This window comes from Adelges cooleyi, unplaced genomic scaffold (genome assembly GCF_023614345.1).
Source record: "Adelges cooleyi isolate 19-005CV unplaced genomic scaffold, UGA_ACOO_1.1 ACOO_flye_CR_arks_rails_tigmint_CR_PRNA_30, whole genome shotgun sequence".
Lineage (NCBI taxonomy): Eukaryota > Metazoa > Arthropoda > Insecta > Hemiptera > Adelgidae > Adelges > Adelges cooleyi.
In genome coordinates, this window is record NW_026095971.1 from 13,041,715 (window position 1) to 13,060,967 (window position 19,253).

Here is a 19,253-nt window from a genome sequence, read left to right on the forward strand (position 1 = left end):
ACCGGTTATTTTAGACCCCAAAAAACTACTGCCGGCTTAATAATATATAAACATTTTATTCAGCATCAGCAAGGCGCCAGTCTACCATAGGTTGTCCCTGTTTGAATTTACTATTGTGTAGCTAAGTATAAACAAATACTAACAATTAAGCATTGGTAGTATATATGGAAAAAAAATGTCAACCTCAAAATAAAAAATAGCTGTATATTTCAATAACAAATGGAACTTATCACAGATGTTATAAAAATAGCGTAGACAGTAGACACAACGCGGTCACACGGCGCGCGTAACACTGTTTTTGTATACTATTATAATTTATAACTTATAAGGTTCTATTCAAATAATAAGTGTCAGCTAAAATACGTTCGATGACATTATTTTCGACTGAAATATTTTTCGGCTATTATATTTTCGGTTAATATATGTTTTGGTTCTAAATTTTTTCGGAATTATTATTTTCGGCATATATATAACATGATAACTAATACACAGATATGAAAATATATAATACAAAATTAAATAATATTTAACTGTAACTTATTATTGTGTTATTGCCTATTGGAAGTTGTAAAGTATTTAAGTAAATGTGTTTAATTTTATTGTCGGGTATCGAATAGTTTCGTATGAGGTATTCACGATGTATTGTTTTAAATAGATAGGTATAATACATCGTGTAACGGAGCAACACACCACACGGCCGTACCGAACAGTAAACACAACGACAGAAAACCAGTAACAAAAAATCGACCAATGGGATTGCGGGGTTTTTATGAGAACAGCATAAATACCGACCGCAATCCCATAATCAGTACAGTCTTCTAACCATCCGGGTATCTTATACACTGGATCAATTGGAAGCCGACACCTATACTATCAACCGCCAGCGTCTACCAGCAGTAACCACAGCGGCCCCAGCAGCAGCGGAACCGACAGAAGCGGCACCCGCAGCAGATGTGCCGACAGCTCCCACGGCTCCACCGACGATTCCACATCGAAGGCCGTCCTTCTTAAAATACAGAGTCACTTATTAAAGTTGCGCTCTCCTCCCGGTGACTAGAGTCCGTAGGCGCTTATTCAAGCTGCCCTACCTTCCTCCTAGTCATCCCAACACATCCCCCACACTTCTGTAAGCCCGGTAGGATAATATAGTACTATAACTGTGAGGTACATAGTGCCCGTTTCCCCAGCGTGAGAGGCGAACTTATGCGAGTCCCGCCCTCACCGTTACTTATTGTATTACCTAAAACCTCTGAATAATAAAGAACAACCGTAATATCAAGCATCCGTTTTATTATTCAACACACGACACGGCGAGCCACCCGCCACCCGTATCAATCGGTATTAAATAATTTAAAAAAAAAAACTATAATTTCATTGAAATTTGATCAATGAACATTCTGCTTTACTTATTATAAAACGTGTAAGTATGTTTTCAAAAACATTTTTTTTTACAAACTCAAGAGACAATTTATTGTTGGTAAATTATCACTATAATATAATATTGTAAATATTGTTTCATATACTTTCAGTTTTTTTTTTTATATAAATTACAATAATAGAAACTGATTTGATTATAACTTAAATAAAAAAACTCAAAACAGGAGACAGGTTACACAGTGAATTAAAAATAGTTCAAGCCTTATTGCATTAATTATGAAATGTACAAGTTTTCCCCTTTAAATAAACAATACTAGCCGCACAACATACACGAATAATAATCGTGCATTTTTTATAAATATTGTATATGTTGGTACCCCTTTGAGTGGCTCCGTGTCGATTTTCGGTGATTGTTTGTCGAGTGGCTCCTTGAGGTGTTACCGAAAAAATCGACACCGGTTATCATAACGAAAAATAACAGGTGATTTAACTGATAAGAGAGATAAAAGATAAGGGAAGGAGATAGTGGTGAGAGATGAGGGATGGGGGTAGGGGTGATTACAAGGATGAGTGTGGAAATGGGAATGAGGATGAGATCGTAAGGGTGAGGTCAAGGATGAAGATGACGGTGGGGAGGGGATGTTAAATTTTTTTAATTACGTGTTGTTTTCACAACGAACAAACTTAAATGAATGGTTAATGAATTACTAGCCAAGTAAATGTTTTGCCAATAAATTGATTAAGGCCAATTATTAAAATACTACTAAAAAACTTTAGGTCACAACATAAAACTAATTATAACATAAACTAATTATCACCTACCATTCGAGTACCATAAAATTCATATTTATGTATAAAAGTCAACTATAATATAGAAAACTGTATAAACTATATTGACATTGTAAACAGTGTCAGTTTGACTTATGATCTGGCCTCCGCCAAAGTGAATTGCAATAGGCCTCTACATTTAAATATTACATGTATTTTCTCCCTTATGACTATGGGCCCCAATATTGAAAAATATTAAGGGTCCCTGGCGATCACTGGGTAACTGGGTGGACCGACACTGATGGTAAATAATAAACAGTATTACAAATTAATTCTTATGAATTTAATTTCAACAGTCAGTTAAAGAAGCTTTCTTGTTTTTTAAGTTGAAAATACAAAAAGACTTCCAGCTAAACAGTTAACTCTGAATGAGAGTTAATTTCTATTTAATTAATATTATTCAATATCAAAATAAACATTTTATAAACTACTGTTTAAATAATAAGTAAAATATATGTTATTTAAAATTCACAAATAAATAAATCACAGCAATACTTTAACATTATAAGGAGCTTCTTTAAACAATTTCGATTGTCCATAACCAGTCAACGAAATTTTTTCAAGATCGATACTATCAACTAATGAAACATTCACTGGTTTACAACCCGCCAAATAAACAAACTTAACGCTCAAATGTTTAATTCTATCCAAGCTCATCTGAGTTACTCTAGGATTGTTCGCCAGCCACAAATGCTGCAAGTTCCCTGCAGATTCCAAACAACTACAGAGTATGTCTATGTCTTCGTCGTCTAAGTCTAGGCTTGATAAATCAATTGAATGTAGTTGATCAGCTTGACTTCGTTCCAAAAACAATGCGCACTCACGTAATACTGTTGATGTACCAGTATTACGGATATTCAAATACTTCAAGCACGTGGGATCCAATCGTGTAAAGAACCCAGATATTCCAGTACGTCCCAAGTTGTTAAAACTCAAATCTAGATCTTCGATGTTGTCCAAGTACAGTTCAGACGCATAATCGCAACAGTCCTGGTCAATGTCTATGTCTCTTAGCCATAACGACCGCAGACTAATGCAGTGTTGTGTTATTGCACGCAAATGTATTAGACCGGCATTGGTTATAGGGTTATGGCTAATATCCAATGATTCTAGGCTAGCCAGGCTTTTATTGTCGGGTGCAGTTAAACTCCAATGTTTAAGACCTATCCAACTAATATTGTTGCAACTCAAATCTATTTTGGATAATTGTTGTAGGTTTGAACGATTTTCCGATAGCACTTTCATTCCACTGTCTTCAAGGGCCACACCGGACAAACACAATACTTGTAAACCTTGATAACGGCAAGCGATGTTCAATGCAATACTTAATACATTTTTGTCCACAATACAGTCAGACATATTCAAACAACTGGTGGCTTGTAAAACATCTAAATATTGTGAAACTCGTTCATCAAAAGCGGTATTTGAATCAACTGAAGACTTTTTGTACATCTCCGTTAATGTTTCGGTACTCCAATTGACGATAGTGCCTACTATTTCTTGAAAACCAAATACTAAATTAATTGGATCATTTTCGTCCAACAAAGCTCCGTCTTCAGTTGATAAATTCAAAATTGGCTTTACACCTTCTAGCTTTTGATAACGTCGTGAAGCTTCAGTTGCCAACCACTTTAAATTCACACTTTCTTCGTTTGACGGTATAGGTATAAGAAACAGACGATTATCAACTCGAACCTTAATCGTACAATTCACTTGTTTTGTAGGTTCATCTCGTTTAGTGGAATTAAAAACCGATGCCGATACATGTTCATCTTCTTTTTGGAAATTACTTTTCACCCTTAAAAATCCTTGTTTTTCTAGCTTACTTTGCTGACTTTTCTTTTTACTAGTCGATAACATCAGTGGCTTGTATCTTTTTTTATCAAAATCAATATTCTTGTCATTATTGAATAATAAAATATTATCAGAATCTTCATCTGAAATTGTTAATGGACTTTTTGAATTACTTTTCAATTCAGCTTCAGACACCAGATCCGGAAGTAGGTCATCATTGAACCAATCATCGCTATCATCAATAGGAGAATAAATGTTAACAGATGTTTCAGTACAATGTTTTTTTTTTGGTTTTAATATTATATCGTTGTCCAACCAGTCATCGGCTGAATTTTCAACCAACGGTGTTTGGGTTTTTTCAAAATGTTTAATATCTTCAATTTCGTCCCGCCTTCTCTTGTTACTGTTCCTTAATTGACTAATTGTATTTTTGTAATCTTTGGCCGCTGTAGTGTTCTCTGTTTCTTTTAAGTTTTCTTTAACTTTACAAGCTTTTTTATTTCTCCTGCGGTCGTTTTCAGGTACCGTTCCTAAATAATTATCTACAGGTTTTTCCTCATTTTTTAAAATTTCTTCTACATCAGTCAAAGGAACCGGAGGGGTATGACCTGCTTTACGCAAACAATCACTAAGGCGGTCAACAATCGCCCAGAAATGAGCCAACCGATCTGGACTTAGTTCTCGTCGTTCTTCCAGAATAACTCGATTGCGACAAGCTATTAAACAATCCAAGGGAGTTTCACCTTGATTAGTCCTAACCAAGGGATTTGCCCCTCTGTCCAATAAACAATCTATAACTTCTAAATTTCCGCAAGCTGCAGCATCGTGCAATGGAGTTATACCTTCACAGCAAGGTCCACCTCGATTATTAATATCGGCCCCGTGATCTAAAAGGACATTAACAACATCGACATAACCATAATTGCTAGCTTCATGCAATGCCGTCCAACCGAGAGTATCGCCAGCATTAACAGAATGTCCTTGTTTTAATAGGCTCAAAACTAACTTGACGTTACCCTTAGCACAAGCGGGAATAATAGGGGTTTCTCCTTTCTCGTTTCTTTTTTCTGGAATTGCTGTTATTTTTTGTCTCTTTCTTCTTTTGTCTTCTTCATCTTCAAAATCAGAAATTTCGTTTAAAGAAATTTCATCCCAAATCTCAGGTACATCATTTTCAGTTTCAACAGAATCCGCTTCATACTCCATAAGTGAATTTAACTCGCTGGACAAACCATTGATCAGTTCAGTCTGTTCTCTGTCTTCGGCTAGGCATTTCATTCCTTTTACCTAAAACAATATTTATGAAATTAGATAAATACAAGTATAATTTAAGTTATTATTATGCACTCTATGCCTATTTACATACAGCAGCCAACTGAAGTTGTCCATTGTTATTTTTTTTTGCTATCGATTTAACTTTTTCGTATATCAACCAAATTTTTTCAAAAGGATCGTACTGAGCTTCCATAACATCAGCGATATTTAACAATGTTTTACACGCCTCAATACTGTTTTCATCATACACGTTCAATTCTTTATTGAAGTATTCTAGCGCCTGATAAAATTGTCCATTGTCTTTATAAGTATGTGCCAATGAAACATAACAAGGTATCAAGCTCTTCCCAGACATGCTGCAATGTTCAGAATTTTCCAACATTTTCTCATAATAAGAAATCGCTTTTGAATATTTTTTCAACGCAATACAAGCGTCGCCCAATTTTTCATTTAACTGTCTTCGTTGATCATAGTCCACCTGTGACACAACTAAAAGACTGTTTTCAGTTTTACACATTAGGCTTATAATTTTTAGCTTTTTTTCCACCTCCTTAAACTCACTTATAGAATGTACTTTCAATTTATACGCCTTAACCATAGCACTTTTGGCCGTCTGATAATCGTTGATATCGATTAATAGATCTGCTTTAAGCGATAAAAGTTCCGTACCTATGTCTTTTTTGTTTTGAAGCCTCGATGCTATTTGAAGACCTTGATCAACACACTGAATTGCTTTGGAAAAATTATCCTGTTTAGAATACAATGTACTTTTAATGGAATAACATTTGCACAGCTCTTCAATTAACTCAGCATCAGAACATATTTTCATCGCTTTATTTATATACTCCATGGACTTATTTAGTTCATCAGCTGATTCTTCACATAGACTTAAATTAATATAGAGTCTAGCTTTCATTTCAGACAAAGTTTTGGCGCCAACTTCTTTTCCAAGTTTGTTACATACTTCTAAACTCTTTAAATAATATTTAACTGACGTTTTTAAGGCCTCGCTTTTTTTAAACAACTCATGACTTTCACACATTTCAGAACATAAGAATTGTGTCCGACCTAAAGTGGCTAAAGCTCTTTGCTGTTCTACAATATCATTTTTTGTTTGAGATATTTTTAAATGAATTTTTTGATGTTTTACAGCATTATCAAAATCATTAAGGTAGCAATACATTTCACCAATCATTCTGTTAGCCACTGCTAAACGAATATCATCGCCACAGCGACGAGCCGCATCTTCACACTGTTCGTATTGACTTAAAGCATGCTCGTAGTCTTCTTTCTCAAAATAAATGTCAGCCAACTCTTTACAAGCATAATACAAATTGTCAAAATTGTTTTCCAACAAAGCTTTTTCTTTTTTCTTAAGCCATTTTCTTTCTTCTATTTGACAGGCCATTTCTTATATAATCTAAAAAAAATTAAAAAATAAAGATTAAATTCTAGAAAATAAACTTACTATCTCGAATTCATGTACTTTATTAGAGGATAGAAAACAACTATATTTTGATACAAAGGTTTTGACAGAAGTAGGTAGTGTTATTTAGTTTTTCTTAATTTTAGTGTAAACATTTTTTTAATAAAAATATATACACCCAACGCATTATAATGTTTCTTTTTTAATTTTTTTTTATTTATACGCCAATCGGCTTTTTAAGAATAATACAAATAATTTAGATTTACGTCTACGGAATTTACGTAGGTATTTAGTGAGGTTTGTAGGTATTACTATGATTAAAAGTGATGGAAAAGCAAGGGAGTACACAGGGGTGATTATGAGAGATGTACCCAAGTATATTTTTAATACTATTATAATCTTTTTTTTTTTTTCAAAGAATAAGTATTTTATATAAAGAAACTTAGAATTAGCGAACAATAGAGCTGAAGGGTAACGAGCTGACTACCCCAGTATAATCTTAATAATTGATTTTTGCACTACCAGAAAGATGTTGATTGTAGTACTGCACCCTCCACCCCATATTACAATACAGTATTCTAATGGTGATTGGCCATAGCATAATAAACTGTTCTCAGTGTTTTGATTAAAAGAAAAGATTTTGTTTTTCTAAAAAATGCAATAATTTGCGGAGTCTAACATTTAAGCTGTTTATATGTGTATTCCATCTAAGATGCTGATCAATCGTCACACCTAAGAAATTTTTACTATAAACCTTGTTGATTAATAGAGCAGCAGCAATGTGATGTGTTATATCAATTTGTAGTATGCATTATTATATCATTTTTATTAATTAATAGTACAATTTTTCATTCACTAACCATAACTACTGCGTCCACCTACGTTATTACATTTTAATCTCATTTTAATCATCATTTCTCTCAATCCAAAGGTAATTATGATATTATTTTCCCAAAACTGTAGTCATTATCAAAATTTTAAATAATTTTTTTGTTTATTAAATTAGTTTAATAACTATATGCAAATTATTTTAGACTTGAAATAAACTGATATAACTTAGATAAATTATTGTTTTCCATTCATTGAAATTGAGCATGTAAAATTTATATTGAAAATAATAGAATTTTGTTTTAACCATAAAATATTATAATTCTTTTCAAATGATAATACTAACAGTTTTAAATATTTATATATTCATAATATTACGTTAAAAAAACAATGTTAACATTGTACTTACTCCAAACTGTTACTAACAGGAAAGTAATCTCTCCGCTAACATTAAATAAGCAAAATATTTATTTAGTACATTCATCGTAGAATATATTATATTATATTTTAAAAAAACTACTATTAGTGGCGGGTGTTTTTAGTGGTTAATACAGAAAATTTGAACTGTAAAATGCAATAAAATGATTTCCAAATTACAAAATCGAATTACAATTAACTAGGGATAACTGATAAGACAGAAAACAAAATTTTATCTTATCGAGTAGAATTAAAAATTTACCCGCCAAATGTTTTGTTGTTGTAGACAACAGTATCATGCTTTAAAGGGTGTCTTGGAAGAAAAACTAAAGAATTATATAGCTGCTACTGTTGTAGTTTTGACTGTTTTGGTTACACCGCAAAACGTCGCCCGACAAAACGCCGCCGGACAAAAAATCGACAAAACGCCGCCCCTAAAAGGACCGCCTCCCAGTAATGCCAACACTAACAATATGTGTATACAATATACGATTATTAATGGTGCTAGCTGTGCTGTCAGAGTGACATATTATTAAGGAGTAATCATCCATCTGATTTGATCATATTAATTTTTAAACATTTATTATTATAGTTAAATGACGATTGTTAATAGCATATACCTGTGCTGTTACAAACATTTTAGGTTACATTTGACTTATAAATTAAAAATTTAGTACAGGTAAACCGTACGTATAATGCCCTAAATCAGAATTCGTCTTGGGTAGCTTTTTCCACTGCATTCACGGTAACCACGCCACAGCGTTGAACATATATCTCTACGACTCCATATCGACGCTAAAAAACTGGATTGGACAGTATTTAAATAATTTACCAGGCAACATAAAAACGTTTTACAGAAATACAGAATATCTGAATATGCTACCGTTTGTGCTTCAAAAAATGAAAGTGTTGAACAAAAGTTACTTTGCATAGTGAAGATGGATTATGAAAGTGATAATCAATTATCCGAAACAGTAGGTTTGAATAAATGTAACAATTGATTTGTTCTTTAAAAATCTCTCACTGTAATAGTAATTCTTGTGTCATTCACTGTAAAAGTGAATTATCTCTTTGTATTTTTGAATTGAATTTTGAAACAACGAGCTTTTTGAAAACTAATGTACAGCCAAAAAAAAAAAATAGAAAACACTGAACTAATACTTGTACCTACTTTTAATGTTTATTACAAACCAAAGGTTATACAAATTTATAGTGACTTGGAAAATGAAACCAAAACTAATGCAATAAATTAACTTAAACCTTTTTTTTCTTTTTTGTAGCTACACCACTTTTACAACGAACGAACCAATTTGTAATACGGTAGAGTAAAATAATAGTATGCAGATTTCGTGTAAATGAACAGTCTTTATCAAATTTAATCAATAGTCTGACAACTACTCCCACCTTAAATAAGTACATTATATTTACACTATTTACATGGCTTGAGGTTACTCCCACTTGAATGTCTTGACTAGTTCGCCAACGTTTCATAATATTATATCACACTAAATAATATTGTATCACACTGTCGATCACAGATACAATGGGTTGATAATTTACCTTTTATATAAATATATAATATTATTATGTACCTTACATAAGGTATTGAATGTTAACTACACATTATTATTAACAATATTATTACCCATAGATTGTCATCTATACAAACCGAAAACCGTTTTGGTCGTTAAACGGCGACGATCATTGAGTATGGATAGTTTCTATACTCAATGATATTATATTAACAAGTTGTGTACAATTTAAATGGGTTTCACGCTCAGTGTTGAGAGTGAACTTGACAAACGATCTAAGCGCAAAAACTGAAAAATTAGTTTTATACTTTAGGTATACCAATATAAAAACAATCTGATGTATTTTTTATAGACGATTTTTAATTAAAATAAACTGAAGAACTAAATTAATCCGTGCTCGCAACTTCCCCCAGACTTTTTGTTTATTAAGAAAAAAAAATACTTAAGAGTATACAAAAAACGGCAAGTCTTATGTGAATAATACAACTATTAAAGCATAGCGTGCGGGCTGATCACAAATTCGAATTTCCGGTATGTCTCATCTGTTGTCTTCGCAGAACCACAAAGACTGTGGACCGAAAAGTTAATAACAATTAAACAATGGCTATTATATTCCAATTCTCTATTGAAAAAAGAATACACGTTGAAATGCAGTGGCGCTGAAATCGTTTTAAGACGAAAACATCACATTTAAAGAGTAACGTGTGTTGTCCGAAACGTTAAAGGATGATCGAATTAACCCCTTAGATAATTCCCTTTTAGGGATACAATAGTCCACTAAAAAACAAAATATTTATAAAATTGAAAATTTATAATAACAGCTAAAACAAATTATGATTATATTCCAAATGTTTACTTATTAATACTTATTTTGACTTAATCTATCACAAACCAGACATATTTTACTACACTTGATAAAAAAATGCTATCATTTAAATACAAATCGCGTTTGATTTAATACAATCATCATTTGGTATTGGGCATATACATTTTTTCATTAATATCAAGAATTTTTAATAAACTGACACATTATTTATACACTTGATGAAACATTTAACACGTTAATTAATATTACATACCTACACTTTATAGTAATATACCTACTACTAATTTGTTTAGATTGCAATATGAATAGCTTAGACGATAAAATTATACGTACAAATAATACGTGTGTATTTATTATTTTAAGCAAACCGACAATACAAAATTAATTGTGTTGCTAAAATGCGTAAATTGAAAAATATAAATTTGATAAATATTTTACTCGACATAACACAAATAATTGGGCATATGAATAAAATGTTTATTAATTAAAACATATTATAGTGGGTTGAAAAAATTGATAAATAATTTTATACTGGGTATGTGTTATTATAGTATAATATAAGGTATGTTGGCTCTTAAGCTTATGGCCATACAACAGGCAGGGGTTAAAGTGGGGGGGACGCAGGGGGACTCAGTCCCTCTACCTCTAATGGTGGTTAAAAAGCGTCCCCTTTAACAAATTATTCGTAAGGTACACCGTACTGCTCCAATTATAACCAAATATTAGTCAATATAATTCAGAATTCCGTTGAGATTAAATCTTGGTTTTTATTTTTTTATCGATTGTTACTTTACTTTTATCAAATGCATTTAATACAAATTATGAACTATGTAATATATGTGTAAAAATAATTGATTTTATTAGTTATTGTAAATGGCTATACTGGGATAAATAGGTAGGTTAGGTTAGGTATTCGATTAGCCCATAAGTGATAACATATATACAGGTAAAGTGTGAATGTGTGATTTTTTAAGCATGCTCACCCCACCATGCGTAGAATTTGAATTTTTTCTTGTACAATTTAAAGCACTAAAAACACTACATTTTTATGATGTATATATTTTTTGTCTGGGCGATTTTTTTAGTTTTCTTAAAAGACAACCACTACTTACAACTTAATATTATATGAAAAAATATTCTCTTTCAAAATGTTAAATTTTTATAAAACACGAGTTATTCTTAAAAATGTTGTATTATTTGTGATTTAAATTTTTTATGAAATAAATTACAAATTTGAACATTATTCAGGGATAAAAGTGGGATGAGTATGTTACACAATCACTGTTTCTATATTACATATACTATATGCATTAGACATTATACATAAAATTATATATGGAACGCTTTAAGCTATATGGAGACATTAGTCCCCCCTGTAATTTTTTCCCACTTTAAGCCCTGACAAAAGGTGATGACTGTTTTTTAATATCGGATTACATACATTAATTGACCGATTACTAAGGCTAGTAATATTGACTATCACATGATATTATTATAAGAATATGTAATTATAAACTTGTATTATGAATTGTGCTGTTCTTAAAGTAAGATAACCTTGTTCTGATGCTATTCTATTAGTTTTTATTATAAAATATAAACTAATATAAGTATTTATACTTTTTAAAAAACTGTACGATTGACGAATTCTAAATTTATTAAGAAAATAGACTTTAATTTTAATAATCTGAAATAATTGTTCAAAAATAATGTATAAAAATATTTTTTACTAAAATAATTTAATAAAACAAGTCTAATGGTGTACGATTTGGTATAAAATCCTAATACATGTAGGTATATGTATAAAATTCGCATCGGTTACCGACGAAATTTTGGAGATTTATTATTGTTCTAGTCAAAACAATTTGCGGACACCCGTAGCCACTCCTCGCCCTTCCGTCTGTCCGTATGCTCTGGTGCCGGTGGTGGCTTTTATTTTTTGTTTTGGTTACGAAGATGATATAATATACAGAGTGTGCCAAACACCTATTGACAACCGAATATTTAAAACTCAATTACTAAAAAAAAATATTTTCGGGGGCTCAATTTCAAACCAAAAATTAACTTATAGAAATTAAAAAAAAAAATACGCGCTAACTAACAATAATATATAACTTTTATTCAAATAAACACCAAATATTTTTGGGTCTTTTTGTGCACGTTTTGTATACTATTATTAGATATTTCGTATCTTGTACGTACCCTATATTTTTAATCTTTTGTCCCTCACTATATACATATATTAACTACAACTATAACTAATTCCTGGTATTTCAGTGGTATAAATAACGCTTCTAATATAAATATAAGCCATTTTACATTACATTAAAAAAAGTAAATCAATTTTATAGAGTTTAAGTTGAATGAGCTTTTTACACTAATAAAATACTTCTTTGTATAATAGGATAATCTTGAAATATTTTACAAAATAAATAAAATATATTATATTATTTTTATATCCACTGTAATACTGTGTATTTACTATCGGAATTTAATTCTATCAGCTTAAACGATTACGCTGTAAAGCAAAGGAAATGTAATGGTGTATATAGTAGCTCAAAAGGGATGAATGGGGTAGCCTAGTAATACCAAAGAGTTACTGTAGTGTCGAATGTGTAATGTATGCAGTGTGTTTATACACTGTTGATAATTTGAAAACTTTAATAATTTAAAAAAGTTCCTTTTTCGGTTATCATTAGTACTTAAACTAGAATTGCCTCACGGGTGCAACAAACAGTTAACTAAACAAAATACAATTGTAAATAAAATTCACACACAACAAATTAACTTAATTTCTGGCCAGGGGTGTAGCGACGTCATTGTTCCCAAGTCCATTCGGCCGACTGACTTTACAAAAACAAAATGTACACGCACATGAACTAATTAGTAATTTTTTTTTCCATACTTTTTAATTTTCTCAATGTTTTTATGTTAAAATTTTAAAACTATTATTATATATATACGAAAAAATAAGAATACTTTTAAATGGATAAATTTATAAAAAAAATGCAATGGATACAAAAAATGGTTAAATGTTATTTCATATTTTTTTTTAGAACCGCCATTGTTAAGACCATTTTTTTAATAAATAATAATATAATTTTACTTAATACTAATGACGAATAACAAATATACGAAGTAAAACAGGGCTGAGTATACTTTCGTCCCTAAGAAGGTATATTTGGCAGGTAGTTAATTCAACCGGCGCGGCTACTCGAATGTTATTTTCTCTACCTGCCATTAGTCTTTTTTTATTTTTATTTTTTCAAACAATACGGACAAATATCTAATTAACAATGAGAAATATAACATGGTAAATCTGAATAAAAAGATAACATAGACACTATATAACAGGGGTTGAATGAACCGGTTACAGCCAAAAACCGCACATTTCATCGGTTGCCAGGTAAGTACCGGTGCCAGGTGAATACCGCACACTTATATTGGGTAAAAAGAGGTACAAGAGGTACGTAATAAATGAATTGTAAACGCAAGGCTTCTAATGACATTCAAGAGACACTGCAAAAAATAATACGCTGAGAGATGTCATCCATAGAAAATAATACGATAATAGGAAGTAATGACGTCAACTTAATAAGAGTATTCAAAATATTGTCCGTCCAATTAAAAAACAAGTTAGTTAATAGGCACATTTTAATATTTTTAATACATCATTTTGAATGAAATTGGGTTCATTTTTAGGAACACTTGTTTAAATGTCGGGAAGAATTTTTTAAGTACGGGGATCGTTTGAAATTTCTAAAAAACGTTAGAAATCGATTTCAGCAAATAAAATTTAAATCATTTTTTTTAAATTTTATATCTTAAATTTTTCACCATATAAATTGTACCAAAAAAATGTTTTTTGAATATATATATAAATAATAGTTTATAGTTTATACGTCATTATAAAATGTGCGGTTTTGCCCTGTGTTTTATCATCTATATTTTGAAGTCAATGAATGAACCAGTTAACTGTTATTAATAAAAGTAAAAAATTTAACTTTATTTATACATATTTATGTATAAGTTTTTTTTGAACTTTTACGTTTATTGATGGATGTTATTTTTTTAAACTTTTTTGTGAACATTTCCATCGAATGGAATGTACTAGTATGTGTTGTTTGGTATACGAATAATTATTGTGTATAATTTTTTTGCCTTCCTATAAACATTAACACCATTTTACACCTATACACTTTGCAATAAGTACTAAAAATATATAGGTAATACCTACATGCTTTAATAAAATAATCAAAGATAATAGTTCAATAATAGGTAAACAGTTTTCTAGAGATAATAAAATATCGTTTTTTTTTGTGGTGAAAAATATACATTCGGACTTCTTATCCGACTTTCAAAATGTCATCTGGAAATATTTTTTAAAAACAGCCTCGTTTGAGTCGTTAGCTCATTAATGAATAAAATGTGAAATAATTACTCCTTAATAATATGTGATTCTAGCAGCACAGCTAACACCATTAATACTCGTATATTGTATACAAGTATTGTTAGTGTTGGCGTTACTGAGAGGCGGTTTTTTTAGGGGCGGCGATTTGTTCGGCGGCGTTTTCTCGATTTTTTGTCCGGCGGCGTTTTGTCGGGCGACCTTTTGTCGTGTTTCCACTGTTTTGCTAAAATATTGTTATTTGTTTGTTGCTAGCAGCAACAAAAAGCAAGTCTTGCTGCTGTCTATAGCACCTAACCTAACCTAACCTAACCTGTCTATAGCATGTCATGGACGTGGGCAATCTATTTGTATTTAGACATATATATATATAAATTAGGAACAACCCTGATACTCTATCCTAAGAAAATAAGGTTTTTGTATTGTATTTCTCTTTTCACTCTATGTTGTATATAATGTTTATCATAATAATATATAAGCTAAATCTACAATCTATGATAGAGATTTCATGTAGATTAAAAAAATTAAATTTTAAAATAAATAAGCGAATCGAAATAAATTAAACCACAATGCATTTTATCATCTTAATTAAACATAAATTAAGAATACAATAATCGAAAATAGTAATTATTAGTTTTTTGTTTTTTTCTATTCAACTGTTATTGGAGCATGTTAATAACAAAGACGTCTTAATTTTAAAAAATATATATATATTTTTTTTAAATAAATTTTAAAAGGTATTCGTGTATAAATATAACAAAAATAATTATTGGTTACTGTTGGATTCGGCCAACACTTTTTGCTTGTACTCGATGGCTTTCATGAAGGCGCGGTAGTTAAAGGCCTGTGGATAGTCTTCTTTGCTGAAACCTTTGATTAAGGACTTAATCTCGAACAGCGATATAAGCATGTTAAGTTTGGATACGGTAAGGGCGCCTAAAAACGCTTCTTCGGTCACGATACCTTGTCGGTACTTGTCGTAGTCCTTGAACAAATCGTCTAAGCCGTTGTTGGGCGTACTGCACAATTTAGATAGTGCTGAATCCACGGAAATTTTTTGTTCCTCTGTCAGATAATTACTAGGCCCTTCGTACGTTATCAGATATTCTTTAGGATTAGCCGACGGATTTTGTTCCAACCCCAACGTGGTGAACGCCTCCTCAATAATGTTGCAAAACCGTCGGTAATCCACATAACCCGGATTTTCTTTGGACGAAAATCTAATATCATGGAAATAATGATTTAACCACGTATAGAAAAAAACTGGTTGTATCATATCTTTGTCAAGTCCAGTATTTTAGTGAAAATTATATTTTAACTGTTCTAAATACAATTTCTTTTACCAGAAAAACACTTTTTATGCACTCAATTTTTCATTTTTTGCAAAATAAATTGGACTTATTTGATTATGACTGCCCTCCGAAGATATATACAGAAATAAATGTGTTTTACAAATGCAAGGGTTGTTATTCATAGGCCAGTCCTAAGTTAATATTTTACATTATTTACCAAAGACTAAATCTATATAGTTCATGTTTTCTTCCGTCCTGACGACTAATAAAAGAAGACTAAAAAATAATTTATTTACTCGTCGCATAATAAATTTAGTTCAGCCGATTCAAGACGAATGCCCGACATGGCAATTCCTCGCAGAAAATTATCTGCAGCTATAATCCTGTGATTTGTCGTATCAAACTGTCTTAAAAACTGATCAACTTTGATACGTCCTCTTTTCACCTGTCAGTTATTAAATTAATAACAATAGTATTATTTTACTTCTATTATAATATTCACTATTATTTGTATCTTGGATATCAGCGAAGCGAGTGTGAGCTTTTTTAGATTTGACGATATTTGTTCTGTATTTTTAGTATCTTCATCAGTGCTCGATTTTTCCTTAGATTCAGGTTCCTATTTAAAGATACGTAGCTTATTAACATATTAAATAATTTCGAATAACGAAATGTTTTTATTTGCACAGGAGACTATAATACTTTATTTAGTATTATTTAAACAATATGAAGCCGATATTTTAATGAAAATGTATTATGTGGATATGTGATTAATGCATTTCCATTTGTATGTGGTTATGTGCTTAGCGTGAGCCGGTGAGCGTTCATCTGACAAAATAGGACATTTTCTTATGCAACATGCATTAACAATATATTTTCAAACAACGTTGTTTAAATAAGTCGCAATTATTAGGTATCATTGATTTTTAAAATATCAATGTTCTTGGTCGAACAGAAATTTTAAAGTCAAAGAGTATATCCATGTATCATGTTTTTTTTAGCATGGAACATGCTTTAGCCTTGGCCTCCCAGCTCGAAAACGACACAAAAAATCGACACGAAATAATAGCGTGTGCGGTTAGGATTGATTTGAATGCACCGGATCAGTTTGATGTGGTCGGTCCCTGTGCCCCTTACCTCAGCACCTCTATACTCATATTATGCTGCACGACTGAAATGGGTGTAGCGGTCCCCATTGCGTTTCTGATGCGGCGCTCATATACACTGTGTAATATATAACATATAAGATGCCATCGAAATAATAACGAGTCGTCGTCGTCATGCAAACGTTTTGGCCAGAACATATAATTATGACTACATTATCGTCTTAAATCGCAAGCGCAAGGAGACTATAGATCAGAAATAATTTATATTCAGGAGCCAGCCGGCTAGAGCATGTTTTATAGTTTTAGCCGTTAGGCTCTAAGTAGACTAAATATTTTTGAATAGATTTTATTTAAATAAAATATTTAGTATCTATCATGTTAGATAGGAATTTTTATGGTGATAAATCTATTCAAATTTACATATAAAAGATATCTGAGATTGAAAACTATTGAAAAACACAGCTTAGAGCTTGAATATTGTACTCACAATATCTTCCTCTTGTAGATCTTTTATCATCACTAAAAATTCCAAATAATTAAACCCGTCAACGTTCATAAACCGTTTTTCTAGTAAGCGAAGCTCTTCATCCGAACATTGTATGTCAGCGGTGGACAATGCCCGGCGAAAAGTAGATCTCGGTATGTGTCCATGATTATTTCTTTAACGGGACGCAAATACATAAATATTATAATAAGTATCAGTTATAACATAACAAAATTAAATGTTACTTGTCAAACACTTTAAAATAAGGTTCCAATAGAATTCGTCTCTGACGTAAATAATTTCTGATGTTGGTAACCGTTCGATCAAATAATTGTCGCGAGTGTAATTGTACAGACTCCCAATCTTTACCTCCTTTTCGATGCATTTCTTTAACATCTCGAGGGGGACATTCTACTTCAAGTTCCGGAGTCTTTTCCAAATTTTTTCTTACAAACACTATATTTTCAAAAATACACTCGTATGCCGTAATTTTGGGTGAATATAATTTGTACTGTTTTAATTAACCCCTTTATGACCTACAATCAGTGTGTGCAAATTCTTTTTTGAATATTTGTTTTACAATTTATTCAAAAAACATTTTTCTTTCTATATCTACATACTGTTGTATATATTTTGTAAAAGTAGTATATATATATATATATTATATTGATACGAAATAATGTTTTAAAATATAATTACTTAAAAAGTACTTACAAATTGTTTAAATATGATTAAAAATTATTCGAATAAAAATTTGAAACTATTTTTTAAATTGTTTAAATAATTATTTTTTAAATTATTCTAATAACTATTACTTGAGTAATATGTTTATGCAATACCTAGTTGATTATATAGATAGGTGATAACGTTTTATTCGAATGATCAATGATGCACAACTCTGAATACAATTAATATTGAGCCTATTAGTCGATTAGAAGCGTTATAGGGCAATTAATAGTTGCACATGATTAAAATATTATGACCATAATATTAGTAATAATATTATTACTCTTCAGAATTTCATATAATATTAGTTAATAGTTAACAACATTAGTTTTTTCTATGGATTTTTTGGCAAGATTTTGGTTTATTTTACGCAGTAAGAAATTGGATCATGGATGCAGTCACAACACAAATATATAATATATTAGATAACTATCAGTTGTGTCTTTATTTTCTACTATTTCCGTGGATTATATTGATATACATACCTAGTAACTAGATAGCAAACTACGCATAATAGCTTAAGAGGCCTCTTACACCTGCGTATTTTGGTCGAAAACAACTCATTGCAATTCAAACATACGTTCCTAAGAATACTCCGATTTAAGTATTGAAAAAATATTTGAGTTCTTCAAAACATTTTCAAGACATCGGTCGAAGCACAATTTTAAAATTATTTTTAGTTAACTAATTATTTCAGTAAAAAAAAGTTTAAAGTTTAAAATTACATTTTTTTCATATTGAAATAATTAAATAACTGAAAATAATTTTAAAATTCTGCCACGACCGATACCTTGAAAATATTGTGAAGAATTCAAACGTTTTTTAAAAACTTAAATAGATGTATTCTTAAAGACAGTACGTTTGAAGTAGAAACATGTGTTTCTGTACAAAAATAGATCCTATGTGCGTTATACAAATTAAAAACAAAAAATAATTA

General features: G+C 30.8%; 2 protein-coding genes across 2 annotated transcripts; both read right to left on the reverse strand.

Annotated features, from left to right (window-relative positions):
• Nucleotides 1–2,543: 2,543 nt before the first annotated feature.
• Nucleotides 2,544–8,180, reverse strand: LOC126838096 (tonsoku-like protein). The gene is made up of 3 exons (XM_050572221.1): nucleotides 7,938–8,180; nucleotides 5,366–6,694; nucleotides 2,544–5,286 (listed from the first exon to the last, which is right to left on the reverse strand). Exons 2-3 carry the CDS (start codon nucleotides 6,680–6,682, stop codon nucleotides 2,689–2,691), a joined length of 3,915 nt encoding a protein of 1,304 aa, XP_050428178.1. The 5' UTR covers nucleotides 6,683–6,694; nucleotides 7,938–8,180; the 3' UTR covers nucleotides 2,544–2,688.
• A 7,294-nt stretch (nucleotides 8,181–15,474) lies between these two features.
• LOC126839375 (uncharacterized) lies at nucleotides 15,475–17,975 on the reverse strand. Its single transcript, XM_050574678.1, has 5 exons — nucleotides 17,836–17,975; nucleotides 17,594–17,765; nucleotides 16,503–16,619; nucleotides 16,297–16,445; nucleotides 15,475–15,928 (listed from the first exon to the last, which is right to left on the reverse strand). The coding sequence occupies exons 1-5, from the start codon at nucleotides 17,973–17,975 to the stop codon at nucleotides 15,475–15,477; spliced, it is 1,032 nt and encodes a 343-aa protein (XP_050430635.1).
• Nucleotides 17,976–19,253: the final 1,278 nt, after the last annotated feature.

What these genes read in the sequence shown, in the direction of transcription:
- LOC126839375 (XM_050574678.1), bottom strand. Translation starts at nt 17,975, where the DNA reads ATGCATCGAAAAGGAGGTAAAGATTGGGAGTCTGTACAATTACACTCG. An exon ending in TATTTTAAAGTGTTTGACAA is followed by an intron (nt 17,766 to 17,835) that starts GTAACATTTAAT and finishes GTCCCGTTAAAG; the next exon opens with AAATAATCATGGACACATAC. An exon ending in CTAAATTTATTATGCGACGA is followed by an intron (nt 15,929 to 16,296) that starts GTAAATAAATTA and finishes CCATGATATTAG; the next exon opens with ATTTTCGTCCAAAGAAAATC.
- LOC126838096 (XM_050572221.1), bottom strand. Translation starts at nt 6,682, where the DNA reads ATGGCCTGTCAAATAGAAGAAAGAAAATGGCTTAAGAAAAAAGAAAAA. An exon ending in GACAACTTCAGTTGGCTGCT is followed by an intron (nt 5,287 to 5,365) that starts GTATGTAAATAG and finishes ATATTGTTTTAG; the next exon opens with GTAAAAGGAATGAAATGCCT.